The following is a 19,151-nucleotide window of genomic DNA, read 5'->3' on the forward strand; positions in this document are numbered from 1 at the left end:
AGGATTCTGACGGATAATATGGGGATCAAAGTCTCCTCCAAGCTACCCTTGGTGCCACTGTTGCCATCCAGGGCAGAGAATCCAGGCGTCAACTGTGCCTATAGTCTGTGCCAGGGGCTTTGCCTGGAGTTCCAGGAAGGAGGAGGAAAAAGGGAGGAGGGAGGAGGAAAGGGAGCCTGGGAAAGTCGAGGGAAGCCCAGGCCCTGGGGCTGTGGAGGGTGTGGGGTGGTTGTCGTTGGTATTCTGGGTGATGAGGAGTCATTCCCCCTTCCTGCTGGGCAACGCTCAGGGCCCGCCCCCTGGCACCAGGCTGCACATTCAACAGCAGCAGCCCTGGCCTGTGGCCCTCTGGGCTCCCAGCAACGCCTGGGTTTTGCACATTGGCTTGCATGCCCAGTAATGTCCATCCACAGTGCCACCCCTTTAGCCCGCCTCCCCCCTTCCCCCCGCCCGCCTCGTGTCTAGAGATTTCCTGACTTGCTTTACTTAACCCGTGATACTGCTGTCTAACCTCCATCCCTCCAGCTGCAAAGTCAGCTACTCCTCTGTTCAGGGAGTGGGAGCCTCACAAAGACAAAACTCAATCAGAGCTTCCTCTACGGTCATTTGCACTTCATCTCTGCCTCCGAAAAAGATATTTCTTCCTCCATTTTTCTCTCTCAACCCAAACTATGAGGGGAGGGATCATCTCTCTTTCCAGAAACAAAGTCTCTCATTTTCCTTTCATCTTCCCCCCTCTCCCCCGTTGCCTAAGTCTGAATCTCTGAGTCCCTCCTCTTCCTCCCTTGACTAATGGGAAGTCCCTCTGGCTGTCTAACTTCCATCCCTCCAGCTGCAACATCGTCCTCTTGCTCGGCTAGCGCTCCCTCCCCGCCCCTTCTGCCCTCCCTCCCTACTCCAAGTCCTCGGCTTCTCGTCCCCAGAACCATGTCCTACTTCGCTCGTCCTTGCTCTCGTCGCTGCCGCCGGAAACAGACGCAGAGGAGGTAGTCGGTCCCGTGATCTACCGGAGCCCCTCAGGGTTCCCTGCTGGGGGAGGGGGGCGGGAGCGGCCCGGGAAAAGGCGGGGCAGGGGCGGGGGGAAGAAAGGGGGTTTTGTGCAGCGCCCGGCAGCCCGGCGCCCTCTTCCGAGCGTCCTGCGGGCCCGGCCTCTCCACGCGCCCGCGCAGTCCCCGCCGCAGTCTCGCCTGCAGCTGCAGGACCGAGCCGTGGACCCGGAGGAGCCCCCGGAGGAGGCGGCAAACTTCGCGGTGCCGCACACCCACCCCGGCCCTAGGCCGCCTGCTGGCAGGTGAGTGCGACCGCAGCCCAGCCGCCCGGCCCCGGGAGGGAGAGAGAGAAGGCGCGCCCACCGGCCGCCCTGTGGTCCGCACCCCTGGTCCCGCAGCCCCTGCCTCCGAGGCTCTGGTGCGCCCGACTCGCCGAGCCCGGACACCTGGGCGAGGTCCGCTGCTGGCCACGGCGGAGCGCCTACTGCTCCTGCTGCCATCTGCCATCTACAAACGCCCGGCTTTGCAGCTGGCACCCCCATTACTGCTTGCAGCCTGACCGGCAGCCCCCTCTGGTCCGCGGCTAATGGGAACGCCACTTCTGGTCCTTGCGTCCTCCCTCCTGCGCGCTCCAGTTCCGGGGCCGCCGCCGAGATGCTCGACCTTGTCCTGGGCAGGGAGACCGCGGTCGGTGTCAGCCCTGCCTCGGTGCGGGAGGTGCGAGCCCCACCGCGGGAGGAGCAGCAGCGAAGAGCCCTTCTTCTGGGGACACTTCGCTGTAGTCCGCGGACAGCCGATAGGAGGCGCTGTGGCGAGTGGTAGTGGCGCGGACTCCGAAACTGGAATCCCCTCTGCCACTTGCTGTGTGACCTTGGGCAAGTTAATTACCTCCCTGAACTTTGGGTTCCTCATCGGTGTAATGACGAAAACGTAAACATAGTGTTTTGCTCACAGTTGAGGCTTTATCCACAGGAAGCAAGTAGGAGGCCTGGTTTATGTAGATGTTCGGGAAGAGTAACAGGTAACCGGAATGCCGGTTATCACTCCTGCTTTCCATTCCTAGCGTGGCCAGTGGGCTCGGAACCCTTTCCCCCCGGAACTCCCTAATCCCTTCCTAGCAGAACAGCTCTTCTCACGTGATTCTAACAGGGCCAAGAGTTTTGCCGTGGGTTTTGTTAGCACTGCCATCACCTGCATTCCTTAGAGTCCAGGTAACACCAGAAAGATCAGGGAATACTTTTACTGATAGACCCACCGTATTACCACTGCCTGTGCCATCATGGCTAACTTGGCCATTGGTAACAGCACCATCCACATTTCAGATTTTATACTAAAACGAGCTGCAATAGCTGGGTTAATGGTGTTGCTAATAATACTACTAGTCGTACTGCCAATAAACAGGACGATTTATATGATTACTGCAATTACCCCTGCCGGCCCTGCTAAAGCTCGCTGAGACACAAGTTCATGTTGCTCTCTAGGCAGCCACTAAGGGGACAGCTGAGAGCTATCCTGCTGTGACCAAAGCTCTGGCCTCCTGCTGCCTGTGCAGGAGCTGGAGCTCAGTTCCTAGGGGGCATGCCTTGGACTGCCAGCTAGCGAGCATTCAGCATGGAGGTGGTGGATGTCAGGTGTGTGTGTGCGTGTGTGCGTGTGTGCACTGGCTCTGTAAGCCTGTGAGAGAAGTGCAGGTCCTAGGTCAGACAGGAATGGTGCTCTAACAAGAAGGAAGTTTCCTGAACAGCTCGAGGAAACTCAGAACAAAGGCAGAAATCCAGAGGCTGGGGCAGGAAAGAGAAAGTTGAAGAGGCAGGGAGGAGATGGAGTGGAGGCAGGGGAAGGGACAGGATGACTGCCAAAGGAGCTCTGTAGATTAGAGATGGAGCTCAGTGTCCTTCTCTGGAGGAAGACAGAGTGGAAGTGGATGGTGTGTGTAGGACAGAGAAGGCCAAGGCCTGGATCCCTGGGTTATGAGCCAGGTGCTGGATGAGGGGATGCCTGCATTTTCTCAGGACTCCTGGATGGATGAGGAAGCAGCTGAGGTCCAAGCTTGAGCTCCCTGAGAACCTGCACAACCAGGGCTACCCTCTTGGCCCCTCTGGTCAGTGGCTCCCAGTCCTAGAGTTGGGAGTGGGGTGCCCTCCATGTTCCAGGACAGCAGACCCTCCTCCTCTATTTCCCCAGCTTCAGAACAGGAGTGGAAGGGGTAGTCCAGGGTGTTAGCCTCAGAGTGGCTCCGGCTATATGGGTTTCTGGGCTGCCTGTCTGGGAGCTGGGTGCCAGGTCTGTGAGCTGTTCCAGCTCCAGCCCAGAGAGGGGAGGGAGGGCACCAGGAGAGAGCTTGGCCTAGGCCCTGGCACAGCTCAAATGCATGGTCAATGGTCTCCTAAGCACCTGGCAGGCACTGGCTCCCCATGCCTGGTAGTGCCCTCTCCAGCTCCAGCACAAAGCCCTCCCAAGTGCCCATGCCTAGTGCTGGTTTCAGCACCCTCTGATCTGGCCCCCTCCAAGAACCTCCTCCCTATCAAAGGTCAGTGAGAGGCCCTGGGCATCTGGCCCCTGTCACTCCTCCCCCAACTCTGACTCTGAGGAAATGACACCCAGCCACAGTGGGTTACAATGGTGAGGAAGCAGGAGAGCTAACCCTGGGAGGATCTGTGGAAAGGGTGAAATTTCCCATCAGTGCCGGTTCAGGAAAGGCAGAGCCTGAGAGGGCAGAGGAGATGGTGGTTGAACAATGGGCCTGGAGTGGGAGTGAGTTGCCAGTGAGAATAAGCCTGAAAGTCTTGCCTGCAGTCTAATCTTCATCCCTTCTGCTGCATCATTGACCTACTCCATAGCAGACATGGGTCCACATGCTCTTCTATGTCTAGCCTGACCCTTACAGGTAACCTTGGACACCGGCTGTGCAGCCTTCTCTCCTGAGGGCACATGACCTGGTACCTAACTTGCTTTGCTGGGGACCTAGTGTCAACCCTATCCCTCTCTGGGTCTCAGCTTCCATTCTCAGTGTCACATCCCCACCCTCCCATTATGACAGTATAAGTGCTGAGATCTTCAGAGGAATATTCTGAGGTTTTAGAGCTTCTGATAGTCAGGGGTAGGAGGGGGATGGCCCCTCCCATTTATTCTCACTCCCCTTAGCCCACCCTCCCAGCTCAGGGTTTTCACAAAAGGTGGGGCGGGGGAAGGGAGAGGCTGGATGGGAGCCAGGCTGGCAGAGACAGGGGCTTTGTCCCAGCTAGCTTCTGAGCCAGGAGAACCGGTGGGAAAGCCCGTGCCAGGCATAAAGGAAAGGCTGGGGGGAGGAAGTGAGGAGGCAGCCAGGGAAAGGGGGTGGAGGATTCTGGGGAGTAGAGAGGAGCTTCCTTATAAGTAACGGGGAGGGGGAGAGAAGGAGTTGGGCAGAGGAAAGGTTGGGCATTGCCTGGGTTCAGTCTAGGGGGCCATCTTGGAGGAGGCCAGGTGGGTACGGTGCCTAGGAAGGGAAAGGTAGGAAGGGAAGGTCAGAGGGGTACTATGGGAGGAAGAAGCTCTGGGTTCAAGGAAGAACTCTGGCACTGGGAAGAGCAGAGGGAGTCCTAAGTATAATAACACCCACAGTTTATGCTACAAGCACTTATTGAGCTCCTACTGTGTGCCTGGTGCTATAAAGCACTCTCAAAGCATCATAACCTTGTCACAACCTGTGAAGTGGTAGTAACGGTGCTTTTTCACAAGTAAGGAAACAAAGTCCTAGAGCGGGTAACGAACTTGACTAAGGTCACACAGCAAGTTGACTAAGACCCAGGTCTTAGCTCTGAGGAAGAATCCTTGGCTGGAGACAGGGATCACACAGTCACAGTGAGTTAATGGTAAGGTGGGGGCAATGGGCTTCAGAGGCCAGGATATGTGCGAACCCAAGTGGATATGGTAGGGGGCCAGAGGAAGTCTATCTTAAGGTCTAACTCCATCTTTCCTCCTCAGGTCCCTCCACCAGCCTGCATCATGGCGCCACTGCTCCTGCCCCTGCTGGCAGCCCTGGCTCAGGTCCCTGTGGCCTTAGCTGACACCCTGGAAAGGGACAGCTCAGGTAAGCAATTCCACTTCTTGTCTCTGTCTTCTGCATCTCCCCTCTGGTAGGAGTTGGCCTCTTTTCCAGCCCAAACCAAGCACCTCCTGCCTTGGGGTGGGGAAGGGTCTGGGCTGGGGCACTTGGAAAGAAGGTATGAGTTGTGGGGACCCTGGGTGGGGTGGGGGAAACCTGGGAGTAGGACTTGGGTGGGGCCCTAGGTACGTGGCTCCAGGACCCTAGAGTCTAGGTTAGGAGACCTCAGGAGAAGGACGGATGGGGTTGGGAGGCAAAACAGGTATGAAGTTGGTAGAAAACTTGGAGATGGCTCTGAAGAGAGCAGACTGGGAGATTTTGGGGACAGGGCTGAAGGACACAGGGGCGAAGTTAGAGGACCCTGGAGGTTTCCAGGGAATCCTGGGGGTGAGGTTGACTGGGAAACTTTGGGATGGGTCTGGAGGACTGTAGGGGTGGGGTGGGGGCCCTAGAAGAGGAAGTAGCAGGACCCTGGGAGCAGGGCTGGGGTCCTGGGGGCGGGGTTAGGAAACCGAGGGGCGAGGCAGGGGAGGGGCACAGGGCAGGGCTTGGAGACCCTGGGCGGGACCCGGCCAGTCCACAGCACTTAGTTCCAGCCAGCTTGGCCTGCCCACAGAGGACCGGGCTTTCCGCGTGCGCATTGCCGGCGACGCGCCGCTGCATGGCGTTCTCGGCGGCGCCCTCACCATCCCGTGCCACGTCCACTACCTGCGGCCGCCGAGCCGCCGGGCGGGGCTGGGCTCTCCGCGCGTCAAGTGGACCTTCCTGTCCCGGGGCCGAGAGGCTGAGGTGCTGGTGGCGCGGGGGCTGCGCATCAAGGTGAGCGAGGCCTACCGGTTCCGCGTGGCGCTGCCTGCCTACCCTGCGTCGCTCACCGATGTCTCCCTGGCGCTGAGCGAGCTGCGGCCCAACGACTCTGGCATCTACCGCTGCGAGGTCCAGCATGGCATAGATGACAGCAGCGACGCTGTGGAGGTCAAGGTCAAAGGTGAGGGGGCGGGGCTGGGGAGAGGTTCCTGAGGAAGGGAAGGGAGCATTCTTGCACTCAGGGAACCCATAGCCTGAGAGGGGAAGCAAACACACCCAGAAGGCACACACTGAGTTGGAAAAGGGGTAAGGAGGTACTGGCTTTTGTCACCTTTCTCTTGGAGCCCTGGTGGTGCAGTGATTAAGCGTTTGGCTGCTAACCAAAAGGTCTGCAGTTTGAATCCACCAGCTGCGCCTTGGAAACTCCATGGGGCAGTTCTAGTTGGTCCTATGAGTCCTATGAGTCGGAATTGACTGAGCAGCGAAGGTTTTTTTTGTTTTGTTTTGTTTTTTTTTGTGGGGGGTGGTTCTCACTTCAGATGCACTAACTCAAGCTCGCATGCTGTAGAGTGGGAGCAATTTGAACTTCATTGTTTGCATACAGAGGAATCACAAGGAAGGTGAGGGAAGGTCAGTGTGTTGGCTGGGTGATTACGGGGCTCAGGAATCCTCTCCACCCCTCAGGGGTCGTCTTTCTCTACCGGGAGGGCTCTGCCCGGTATGCCTTCTCCTTCGCTGGGGCCCAGGAGGCCTGTGCCCGCATCGGGGCCCGCATCGCCACCCCAGAGCAGCTCTACGCCGCCTACCTCGGGGGCTATGAGCAGTGTGATGCTGGCTGGCTGTCCGACCAGACCGTGAGGTGGGCTAGGGGCTGTGGACTGGTAGCTTCCAGTTACGTTTGTGAGGTGGCTGTGGCCTGTGGCTCTGCCAAGGGCTGCATCGGGTTGGGCATACAGGGCTCTCTGCCTCAGGGAATGAGATTGGTCTGAAGAAGGTGATGAGAACCCTCCACTGGGGGACAGGGGGTGGAGGTGTCCCTGCAGAGCTGGGAGGGCAGCCAGACCATCAACAACTGGCTGCATTGAGAGGGCATTGTGATTTGGTAGGATCAATATGGGATGGCTTCCTGGTGAAGGTGCCTGTGCTGAGCCTCTGCTCTCCCTCCCCAGGTATCCCATCCAGACCCCCCGAGAGGCCTGTTATGGGGACATGGATGGCTTCCCTGGGGTTCGGAACTACGGAGTGGTGGACCCGGATGACCTCTATGATGTCTACTGTTATGCTGAAGACCTAAATGGTGATTGGGGGTGAGGGGTTCCCGGAAGATGGAGCCCATTCTCCAGCATTGACCGTAGGTCTTCCTGAAGCCTCTGCTAGGGGAAGACCTTGCCCATCTGGACCTCAGCGTCCCTCATGTGTCTAAGGGGGAAGTCAAGGGCAAGGAGATAATCCCTCCTTCCAAACGTTGTTGAAGAGGCCAAAGCCTCAGGTGGCAGGAGACCGAATTTGAGTTCTGACCCTGCTGCTACCTGCTGTGCATTGCTCTCTGCTTCTTGGCATATCTGGGCCTCAGTTTCCTTCTTTGCAGAATGAGGGTGCACAGGCTGGTTCAGGTCGCTTTCAGCTCCAATATCCATCCTGAGCGTCTATCCAGACTCTGACTCTATGGAGTAGAGTAGTTGACCCCATGTCACAGATGAGGAGATTGAGACCTGGAGAAGCTTGCCCAAGGTCCCTATGGGATCCCAGGGTTGAAGGGGCTACAAACCACCTAGTAATCCAGCCCCCTTTTCCTCACACAGGAGAGCTGTTCCTGGGTGCCCCCCCAGAAAAGCTGACTTTGGAGGAGGCAAGGGCATACTGCCGGGAGCGGGGTGCAAAGATTGCCACTACGGGTCAACTGTATGCAGCCTGGGATGGTGGCCTGGATCGCTGCAGCCCAGGCTGGCTGGCCGACGGCAGTGTGCGCTACCCCATCGTCACACCCAGCCAGCGTTGTGGTGGGGGCCTGCCTGGTGTCAAGACCCTCTTCCTCTTCCCCAACCAGACCGGCTTCCCCAACAAGCACAGCCGCTTCAATGTCTACTGCTTCCGAGGTGAGCCTCTCAATCCACAGAGGCTGAGACCAATTTCACAGGGACAGGGTCAAGCCCTAGAAGTCCTACCCCAACTCTGATAGAGTTCTCTTAGGTCTCTGCCATTTGCCTGAAGGACCCTTGGGTGATACATGACTTTATCATCTAGGGCTGTAATTCTGGGCATGCCTCCTGGCTTGGTCTCACTCAGCTGTGTGGCCCCATGGAGCGATCACCTCCGTGCATCTCTTCACTTGCCTCCCACATGCCTTTCTCTTCCAGTTTCAAAATTACTTCTCCATATTGGGCTGCTGATTGTGTTCGCATTTGCTGTCAGCTCATTGACAGAGCAGAGATGACTGACATTCTCTGAAGCCAAGGAGTGGTCATATCTGCTCCTCAAATTCTCCCAGTCAACTAAATGCCTTCAAGAGCCCCTGGGGGTGGGTGTGGGGGGAAGAGGCAGAGTTTCCAGAACCTGAAGCTTGAAGGTGTCAAACCTTTAACTACTAAACACTGATGGGCAGACAGAATTCCCCCCATAGGGAGCAGAGTCTCAAGAACAGTTGGGTGTAGAGATAGTTCCCTGCCCACATCTTATATTGGGAGGTGGAGGGAAGGCACTGCCTGTGACCCCCAGAGGTGCGGCATCCAGGCCAAGGGTGGCTAACAATCAGGGAAATGTTACCATGCGTCCTCTAAGTCCCTGCCCCAGTTGTGAGCCTGCAGTCCTGGTCCAAGGTCTGGGGGCAGAAAAAGGAGGGGGAGACACAGCCATTGCCCTCAGGGAGCCCCTAGTCTGAGGGGGAGGACACAGCTTTTGCCGTGGGAGCCCCCAGTCTGAACAAAGACAGGATGCCTCACTCCCAGGATGAGAAGAGACTGAGAGAAAAGCATGATTTCCATTGGACAGATCTCCAGACATCTTTGGCTTGGGGCTGGGCATGAGCCGGAGATGAAGTTTGAAAGATGATGGGTCCATCTGGGGAGGTTTCCTGGAACAGGGTTAACAACAACAATAATGACTATGATAATGGTAGCTAACTTTTCCATGCACGATGTGCCAAGCAGTGTTCTGGGAAGAAATGAAAGGAGGAGCTGCATCAGGAGGAGGGGAGAGGACAGCTATTGTTGGGAGCAGGTGGAAGACAGGCAAGCGAGGGCACGGGTTTGCTTTTCTGGCATGGAGCAAGGCTTACTGGAGCAGGTGATGAGGGCAGGGACGTCCTGTCCTGTCTTGCTCGGCTGAGTAGACAGCCCTCAGGGCTTTTCTTAGCCCAATTCCATCTTTGCTTCATTGGTTTTCTCCTTTCTGTTCCCTCCCCCAAAGGACAAAGTGGTTCATTCCAAACCTCTAGTTACTTGAGAGGCGCAGACCCCAGAAGAAGGGCATGGCCCTTTCTTTGCCCTCTTGTCCCAATTCTGAGATCCTCAGGTGGTGACTGTCAAATGTTCTTTCTGAACTCTGCCCTTCACCTCTCCTGTGGTGATGGCAGCCTGCTCCCTTCCATTTCAAGATTCTTGGGATGTGAGGCTGAATGAATGGGATCCTTCATAACCTTGCCACCCAGCCCAGGGTCCCCAGGTGCTGAGGCACTCTGCCCATCCTTTTGCCTCCATCCCCTCACTCAAGGGAATATCTCCCGTCTGAGCCTCTCCTGATCACTCTACCTAAAGTACTTCCCATCATTCTATCTCCTTTTCTGCTTAACTGCTCTTTACATTGTAACATTATATATTTATTCATTTATTTTCTGTATCTCGAATATAAATTCTCTAGACAGCAGGAAGTTTGCTGTTTTGTCCTTCACTGTATCCTAGGTGCCCGGAAGTGTACTTGGCTTGATAAATGGTAGACACTTGATTAATGTTTGAGGAATGAGTGACAAAGCCCTGGGATGCTTCCTGGGCCCCATGGGAGCTTCACAGGGAAGGTGTGAGAGGATCCCATAGTCTCTGACAGCCTAACCCTGAGCCCTAACACTGTAGGCCATGACCTGAAAGGTACCTGTTCAACCTCATTTTGGCCCTTTCCTCCTGCCACAGACTCTGCCCAGCCCTCTGCCATCCCTGAGACCTCCAACCCTGCCTCTGATGGACTGGAGGCCATCGTCACAGTAACGGAGACCCTGGAGGAGCTGCAGCTGCCTCGGGAAGCTGTGGAGAGTGAGTCTCGTGGAGCCATCTACTCCATTCCCATCATGGAGGATGCAGGAGGTGGCACCTCTACTCCTGAAGACCCTGCGGAGGCCCCTAGAACCCTCCTAGGTAACTAGAATCCCTTATCCTGGGGATGTCTCCACCTGAGAGAAATTTGGGCCAGAAAGGGCAAGCCCAGGTAGTTGCTAAGGTCATGACTGGAATGACTCTGCCCCATCTTTTCTCAGCAGCTCAGTGATGCATGGCATCTCCCCTGTCCCTCTCCCAACCTTTGCCTTTCCAGTACATCCCACCCCCAAGTCTCTGGGATGTCAGTACCCAGAGCAGAATCAGTGAGCTGGAAATGCTTGGACTAAGGAGCTTCCCCCAGGAAAGAGGAGTCTCCTTTCTTGCCTCCCCTAAACAGAATATTGACAGGCAAGGAAAGGGAGATCCAACGAACATGTCCTCTTAGGCTGATGAAGAGATTACAAGGACTTCTCAAGTATCCTCTCAATGCTGAAGCTCAGGCTGAAGTTCTGCTTACAGTGTGGAGCAAAGAATACCCAGAGCCTCACCCTCCCCAGCCCTGCCTTTCTCCCCTTCCCTTTCCTGCTGAGACGCTGTCCTTGGTGCTGAACTCTCTGTGCTTTTGCCCAGAATTCGAAACCCAATCCATTATACCTCCCACGGGGTCCTCAGAAGAGGAAGGCAAGTTGTTAGAGGAAGAACAGAAATACAAGGATGAAGAAGAGAAAGAAGAGGGGGAGGAAGAAGAGGCGGATGTGGAGGACGAGGCCCTGTGGGCCTGGCCAAGCGAGCTTGGCAGCCTGGACCCAGAAGCACCTTTTCCCACGGAGCCTGCCCTGGAGGAGTCGCTGTCCCAGGCATCCCCAACAGCAAGGGTGGTCCTGCTACCTGGTGCATCACCGCATCCTGGTAGAGAGTCAGAGGCTCCCAGGCCTCCAAGGGTCCGTGGGCCACCCACTGAGACCCTGTCCACTCCCAGGGAGGAGAAACTGGCATCCCCACCGCCTTCCATACCATTTGGGGTGAGAGAGATGGGGGAGGAGACTGGGGGTCCTGAGCTGTCTGGGGTCTCCCGAGGAGAAAGTGAAGAGACAGGGAGCTCCGAGGATGCCCTTTCCCTGCTTCCAGCTACACGGGTCCCTGAGGGCACCAGGGAGCTGGAGGCCCCCTCTGAAGAAAACTCTGGAAGAACTGCCCCAGCAGGGAGCTCAGTGAGAGCCCAGCCTGTGCTGCCCACTGACAGCACCAGCCATGGTGGAGTGGCCGTGGTCCCCTCATCAGGTAACGCTGCCCAAGGCTCCACCTTCGTCTTTATCCTCCTCCTTTTTCTCCCTGTGCTGCACTGGGTCACTTGACCTGTAGTCCTTTAATCCACCATTGTCCCAGACCCTCCTGTCCTTTACCTTCATTCTGTTACCCACCTGTACCTGGACACCCCACCTTGAGACTTCCATCCCAACTCTCTAACTCCTCACCCTGTGACCTCCAGCTCCATGATCCCCACCCTGTGATCCTCTCACTATTCTTGAAACCCTTACCCTGTGACCCTCAGCCCCACCACTGACCACCTGGGCTACCCTTGGGCTCTCCACCCTGGGATTTTCATCTCATCCAACCCACAGAGTACCCTCACGCCCTCCTCAGGGTGCCCCCCTCACCTGTCACACTCTTCAGGGCCCAAGTCCATCTTCCACTGTCCCCTTCCCCCCTCCTGTGTGCCACCCCCTTCAGCTGCCTCCCAGTGATATCAGGGAAGCCTGGGATTCCATCTTTCCTCTCACAACCTTTAGAGCCCAGGAGATACCTTGTCCCCACGGAGCCTTAAGTGACTACTTCTGTGAAGTATTTTTTTGACTGTTTCATGGAAAACAATCCTCGGAAATAAATCTCTATTAAACCGCTTTATAACCAAAACGCTGGCACCCTCTGTTTCCATCTCCAGCTGTCTGATCTTTTCATTCCATGGATCTGTGTCCTACAAAGCTCTTTGATGCTTCTCTACGGCGTCATGTCTCTCCCTCTCTTTCTCTCTCCTTCTGTCTCTTTGTGTCTCTGCCTCTGTCTCTCTTTGCCTCTCCTCCTTTTTCATCTTCAGCCTGGGCTCTTTCTTGGCCTGACAGTCTAACAGTTTCTTGCTGCTCTCTCATCTCTTCAGGCCTGTCGACACTTTCCTTCCTGACTGCTGAGATTCTAAATATGACTGTACACATTACCCCAGAGAAGTCATCATCAGCCTGGGAGGGTGCTGGGACTTCTAGTCCCTCACTCATGATGGGGAGAGGCCTACACAGCCTGGGGCGTGTCTGTGTGTGCATTTATATCTATTTCTGACTCATCCTGGTTGCTCCCATATACACAGAAGCGACTGAGATAATCCTTGGTGTAGAAGCCCTTGCCTGGAACACAGGTGGCCCAGCCCTCCACCCTCTGCATCTCAGCAAGGGGAATGGCATCTAACTCTCATCCCACTGCCCATAGCTTCCTCCTCCTCCACTAATCCCTGCACTAATGACCACCCTCACACCCCACAGAGAATGATTTCACCTTCCCAAACCCAAAGGACCTCAAGGTCCCTAGTGCTGGAGAAGACACAAATCAGAGATGGAGAATGTGGAGGGGAGCAGAGGGGGTAGTTAGGTTCTGGGGTCTGAAAGAAGTTGAGCTTCCCAATGGAGGCCCCTAGAGAAGGCTAGGGGCCTCTCTGCCCCTGGAGCCCCCCTTCTAGATGGCCCAGGGTGGGCTAGGTGCCCTGCATCTCACCCAGGCTCACCATTTCCAACTGTTGGCTCCCTGACCAGTTGGCCTTGGAGTTAGTTCAGCACCGGGAAGGTGGTCTTGGTGGGGGAAGAAGCACCTCTGGAGGTGTCCGTTCTGTCTTAGTTACCTGAAACTCACCATGTGACCAGACTGGAGGATGAGTGAGAGGTCACCTGGTCTGCTATTGCAGCAGGAGGAAATGGTGTTAGATCCAAGTAAAGGAGGAAGGAGGACAAAAAAAAGTCTCAAGAAGAGCTCCTTCATCCCCCACTCTGTGGGTCCTGGGCCCAGGTTCTGCAGCCCACAGCCAGGGAAAGGGACCTGTGACCTGGGTGGGGGACCAAGTTGGACCAGAGTTGGAGGTTTGTTGGGTTGGGCAGGAAGGAGCGAAGAGGACAGCAGGAGGGGCAGTAAAGTGGGGGAGGGGGGAGAGGTGTGCAGGATGCCTAAGCTGTGTGGGGCCTGGTGCTTAATGAGTTAAGTAAAATGCCTCCCCCTTTGCCCAGGGGAACAGAACTCCCAGCTTGGGAGAAACTATTGGCAGGAGAGGAGGTGGCAGGGAGAGTGGTGCCGGAATAGCTGATTCATTTTAACCAAAACAGCTAGGTCATCCCAGCAAAATTCTTTGAGTCAACTCCAGATTCTCCTCTCCCCACCCTTGCTCTGATCCCCATCAGGCAATGGGATCTGGGGCCAGAGTGAAGCACTGTGGGTCTTGGCCTGTACCACTACGGGTAGGTGGTACAGTCTGAAGGGTCCCACCCATGCAAGACATTAACTCCTAGGCTGAGGGCCCTAACCTGCACTGTAGTACCATCTTGCCCTGGGTCATCTGGACCACAAATGGGTCAACTGACAACCCCTCTAGCTCCCACGACCCAGCTTAAGGGCAGACAGCCCTCACCCCAGGATCCAGAGAGAGAGGTAGTCTAGGGGAGAAGGCAGGTGGCCTAGCCAGACACAGCTGGATCCAGACAGCAGATTCCAGGCTGTCAGAGTAGTGTCAACCTAAGAAGACTGCCTGGAGGTGAGGGAGCCAGAGGAGGAAGTGAGATGGAGTGGCAGTTTTCTAGGTTGGGAACTTGAAAAGGTCCTGAGGTGGAAGAGGGAGGGGAGTCTTGTAAGGGGGAAGAGTCCTGAGAGATAAGAAGTAGAGGCAAAGAGAAGAGGTTGGATGATGCCGAGAGAAAGCTGAGTGTGTGGGGCTGGCACTGCGAGACAGTGGGAGCCACTGCAACTTCTTTCCCGAGCTGTGGGAGAGGAGGCAAGGCACTGAGGAAAGAGCCATGGATCTCCACTGACGGCTTCTGGGGCTGGCTGACCCTGCCCAGTGGACAGCAGGAGGAATGGTTAGCCTCCACCTGGGCCACCCCAATACCAGGTCCCAGAGGCAGTAAATGTCAGGCCACACCCCACTGTTGCTATAGCTACTCTTGTAGACCATACAGACCTGTGCTGCGACCTGGCACAAAGAAAGAGGGGAAGCACTAAACTCCAGGTCTAGAGAAGGGCATTGACCTGCCCAAGGGCATGCAGCAGAACTAGGAGCCAGATAAGAGTCCAGATCTCATGACCCATGGCCGGGTATCTCTTCCCTTAGTGTGGTTGGCTCCCGAGAGCCTTCGTGGGTACTTCTCTTCAGCCCCTGTTGGGCTGGGCCCACACTGGCGGGGATGAGGATGGCCCACAGGAGCTGAGCCAATGCTGAAGGGGGGAAGGGACCGGGAAGAAACCCAGAACTCAGGGCTGGTCTTTGAGCAGAGGCGGGCTCCAAGGTGAATTCTAAGGTTGTTGTGATAGCTACCAGGACAGGGAGGTCAGGGCTGAGGGACTCTCTAGACCCTCTCCAGAGGGGCTCTGGCTGCAGAGTTGTGCTCCCCCACCCCACCCCCACCTCACTCTTTCCACCTCTCAGGTGACTGTGTCCCCAGCCCCTGCCACAATGGTGGGACTTGCTTGGAGGAAGAGGAAGGGGTCCGCTGCCTGTGCTTGCCTGGCTATGGGGGGGACCTGTGCGATGTTGGTAAGTGTGTTGGGGGGCATGGGGGGGAGGAGATCTAGAGCCTGGATTCTGCCACACGTACTAGATCATAGAGGAAGGGCAGTGGCTTTGGCTCTGTCACTAACAGGTCCCCATATTAGGCAAGGCGCATAGTCGTTCTGAGCCCTGTGCTCAACTTTCTCACCTGTTAAATGGAACCAAAAGGCCTCTCTCAGGGGTCCATGGGAGAGGAGCACTTAGCACACTCCTGGCATTTGGTAGGCACTCCATTCATGCCACTTTCCATTCTCCCAGGAAGAGAGGAGGGTACCATTCTTTTTTGGGATGAAAGAAGGCAGAGACCCAGGCTGAGATTGCATCCCTTGCCCTGCTCCTCCCAGGCAGAGAAGGCATCAAAGACCCCCGCTCAGGGGCCCCCCCATCGGGCTCCCGCCCCGCCCCCTCACGTTCTAAGAGCTCCTTAGCACCGCCTCCTGCCTCTTAGGCCCATCCTTTCGCTCCGCAGTGGTGGGAGGAGCCCAGTCCTTTCCAGGGGGACCTCGCCCCTTCGGGTTCCAGGGTTCTCCTGCCTAAGCTGCCAGTCTTATGTGCCCCAGGCCTTCAGCTCTGCAGCCCCGGCTGGGACGCCTTCCAGGGCGCCTGCTACAAGCACTTTTCCACTCGGAGGAGCTGGGAGGAGGCAGAGACCCAGTGCCGGATGTACGGCGCGCACCTGGCCAGCGTCAGCACGCCCGAGGAGCAGGACTTCATTAACAGTGGGCCGAGGACGGGGCTGCCGGGGGCCCCGCCATCCGCTCACTCACTCATTCACTCATTCATTAATTCGCCCCTTATTCATTAATTCACTCGCTCATGATTTGGCTCACTTCATTCGTTCACTTTTTCGTCCTCTCTTCCTCCTTCCCACTCCACGCTTGGGTAGTGGGGCTTCAGGCCGGGGAGGGCCGGGGTTTCGCGCGTGAGGTTACACAGGTAGAAGCCTGGCCATGGCTCAAGGAGCCCGCCTGCAGTCCCTATCACCCTCCCCGGGGCTCACCCATCTCCATCTGCTTTCCCGACTCTGACCTTACTGAAAGTTTTTACTCTTTTCCTAGAGTTTTCCCCTTTCTAGCCCTGCTTGGTATTTCTCCCACTTCCATCCCCACCCCTGCCTTCCATCTGGCCCGTACGCAAAGGCTGGAGGGAGGAGTGAAAACTGGGAAGTGCGGGCCTGGGACGCGGGAAGGACTTCCCAGGGCGGTCACCTACAGACTGCCAGATAACGGGGAATGAGCGGCATCTGCTGGCCAAGATGCTCACTGCACTCCTTCGTTTCCTCTGCGGTCATTTACCAGATCGATACCGGGAGTACCAGTGGATCGGGCTCAATGACAGGACCATTGAAGGCGACTTCCTGTGGTCGGATGGTGTCCCACTGGTAAGAGGCCCCAGCCGCCCCTCATGTCTTCTAGTTCACATCCCTGAAGCACTTTTGCCCTCCATCCCACAATGACCCCTCCCCTCCTTCTGGAGTTGGGCCCCTTCCTTTTCCCCTGCTCTCTCCCTATTCACCCTGGTCCCCCCTCCCTTCCCTGTGACTGTCCCTTCCCTGTATTCCTTTTTCTTCTCCTCCAGCTTCCATCCTCTCCCCGTGCCCCCTTCCGCCCTTCACCTTCCCTCTCCTGGTGCCTCCACCCTTCCTTCTCCCTAGATACTCTAGGCCCCCTTCCCCCAGTGCTCCTGGTGTTCCAGAGCTGCCCACCACTTCCTCTGTACTCCCCCCACCCAGCTCTATGAGAACTGGAACCCTGGACAGCCTGACAGCTACTTCCTGTCTGGAGAGAACTGCGTGGTCATGGTGTGGCATGACCAGGGACAGTGGAGCGATGTGCCCTGCAACTACCACCTGTCCTACACCTGCAAGATGGGGCTGGGTGAGGGCGGGCGCGGGAGGGTCAGGCAAGGGAAGGGTGGGATGGGGCCTAGGGGATCCAGGGGACCAAAATATGTATAGAAGAGGGTGTGAAGCTGCACAGTCAGAAGTGTGTCCCAGACCCTGGGAGGGATAACAAATTATGTGAGACCACTCGGAATCCCTGCTGTTTTTTGTGTCAGGTTGTGGCTCACTCCTTTCCTCTCCTCTCCATCGACTGTGCCCCCCTGTAGTGTCCTGTGGGCCCCCACCGGAGCTACCCCTGGCTCAAGTGTTTGGCCGCCCACGACTGCGCTATGAGGTGGACACCGTGCTTCGATACCAGTGCCAGGAGGGGCTTGCCCAGCGCAACCTGCCACTGATCCGCTGCCAGGAGAATGGTCACTGGGAGCCTCCCCAGATCTCCTGTGTGCCCCGAAGGCCTGTGAGTGCCCAGGAGGGGGGACACTAGCCAATAATAGCCGTGGGCTCCCATCCCAGTTGGCTGTGTGACCTTAGAGTAATCACTGCCCCGCTCTCCGCTTGGATCCTCCTCTGCAAAGTGGGGGCAGGGGGGGCAGTTAGGGGGCTCAATGCTCTGGGACCCCCTTCAGTGCTGATATCTGAAAACATGCTACCTTACTCTGGGCTCTTAGGGCTGAGCCAGGGCTAGTGTTTTGATAAGATCAGAGACCAGGGTGCAAGAGCACCAGGGGGCAGGCTCTGAGAGAAAAGGAGGAGGAGCCCAGGATGGAGGGTGAGTGTGCTTGTCTTCTCCAGGCCCAAGCCCTGCATCCAGCAAAGGCCCCTGGAGGACACCAGGAGCGGCTGCCTGGGCGCTGGAAGGCACTGTTGACTCCCCCTTCCAGCCCCACTTCAGGTCCATCGGGAGCAAGGCCTTGAACACTGCTGCCCCCAGCACTGGCCTCTCACCCAACCCTCCCTTGCTCCCTGTGTTCTTCCCACCACAGGCAGTGACAAGATGAGAAGGCTGGAGCTGGGGTCAGGTGACAATGTCTGAAGGGCCTTCTGGGAAACCCCTGGTTTGCTCTGCCAGCCCAGGCCCTCTCTCCTCCCACCCTGGGCATCAGGTTTTTCCCTCAGGGCAAAGGGTAAGTCCCTAAGTGCCTCAACTGCTCTCTCTGCCAGCTATCCTGTCCTCTCCATTCCCCTAGGGGGCACTGTGCCCACTCATTCTTGGTTTCCAAGAGAATGGGATTGTTGGATGGAGTGCCTGTAAAACCAGCAGGAAATAAAACTGCGTTTGAGCCTAAGCAAGTTGGATGCCCTTGTGTGTGTGAGAGAGAGAGAGAAGTGGCGTTGGGCAGGGCCTCATAGGATAGATAGGGCCTCTGGGTTTATTAACTTCTGAAGGTAAGAGAAGTCCCCGAGAAGTCAGTGGCTAGCACGGTACCTGGCACAGAATAGATGCCCAGTAAATATCTGTGGCATGAAGGAACCCACAGGCATTGGAGGACAGCTGGAGGAGTGCAGCATCAGGACGTTTGGAAGGAGATGAAATCCCTGGAGTGCTCAAGATCAAGCAGATCTAGCCAAGAGAAAAGCAGAGCGGTGGGTGCTTTGGTGTCCTAATTTCAGAGCTCTGAGGCTGATTCTCTTAGGGGATGTAAGAATAAAGGGAAAGCTAGACAGGCACTGAAGCCAAAAGATTGGGGTCTAGAATGCAAGAAGGCTTGCCGCCAGCAGAGAAGGCAAGATGCAGGAATCCGGCAGCGGTCCCCAGCCCTGCTGTGGGGCTGGGCTCTGGGGAATAACCTGTGGGTCTTTCAGGCTGTGACCAGCAGAGGGCGATGCGGACGTAGGCACGTCGCCATGAGAGTGCTGTGTGCGCGTGTGTGTGGACACGCCTGAGAGGAGTGTGGAGAGTCCTAGAATACCGCCAGGGGGCGCCTCGGACTTTCTTTCTCTGGCTCCCGGAGGGGGGAAGGGGGGTATTTGGCTGGGAGGCAGGGTAGCACTTCCGGCCAGGCTGAGCTGGCCCTGAAGGGTGTGAGTCAGCGGAGATTGAGGTGGTGAGGTCACTCTGAGAACTGGAGAGAGTGACAGACCGATGGTGTGTGTGTGTGTGTGGTGTGTGTGCGCACGTGTGTGTGTGTGTGTTACCTTATGGTAACGTATGTGTCAGGATTGGTATGTCTTTGTGAAGAAGGTGAAACATATTGCCCCATATCCTCACACTTAACCACACTCTGTCACGGATACGCACACACGGGCATGCTGTCATATGTATCACTCCTGCTTGTGCCCACTCAGTTACACCACATTCACCCACATGGGTAATTCTTACTCCTTTTCCTAAAAGTCAATGAAACCTGATACAACCAAGAGACAGGGAGGCATATCCAGAGGAGCA

General features: G+C 56.5%; 1 protein-coding gene across 1 annotated transcript; it reads left to right on the forward strand.

Moving 5' to 3' along the window:
• Positions 1–1,152: 1,152 nt before the first annotated feature.
• BCAN (brevican) lies at positions 1,153–18,040 on the forward strand. The gene is made up of 15 exons (XM_049876028.1): positions 1,153–1,291; positions 4,956–5,061; positions 5,693–6,064; positions 6,568–6,742; positions 7,053–7,180; positions 7,686–7,979; positions 10,005–10,226; positions 10,758–11,408; positions 14,800–14,907; positions 15,483–15,641; positions 16,221–16,303; positions 16,655–16,799; positions 17,032–17,222; positions 17,558–17,657; positions 17,749–18,040. The coding sequence occupies exons 2-15, from the start codon at positions 4,977–4,979 to the stop codon at positions 17,796–17,798; spliced, it is 2,763 nt and encodes a 920-aa protein (XP_049731985.1). The 5' UTR covers positions 1,153–1,291; positions 4,956–4,976; the 3' UTR covers positions 17,799–18,040.
• Positions 18,041–19,151: the final 1,111 nt, after the last annotated feature.

Source organism: Elephas maximus, chromosome 3 (genome assembly GCF_024166365.1).
Source record: "Elephas maximus indicus isolate mEleMax1 chromosome 3, mEleMax1 primary haplotype, whole genome shotgun sequence".
Taxonomy (NCBI): domain Eukaryota; kingdom Metazoa; phylum Chordata; class Mammalia; order Proboscidea; family Elephantidae; genus Elephas; species Elephas maximus.

Bases quoted from the DNA above. Each gene is read 5' to 3' on its own strand.
- BCAN (XM_049876028.1), top strand. From the start codon at position 4,977: ATGGCGCCACTGCTCCTGCCCCTGCTGGCAGCCCTGGCTCAGGTCCCT. The intron at 10,227-10,757 runs GTAACTAGAATC...GCTTTTGCCCAG, and splicing joins GGCCCCTAGAACCCTCCTAG to AATTCGAAACCCAATCCATT. The intron at 17,658-17,748 runs GTCCATCGGGAG...TTCCCACCACAG, and splicing joins CCCTTCCAGCCCCACTTCAG to GCAGTGACAAGATGAGAAGG.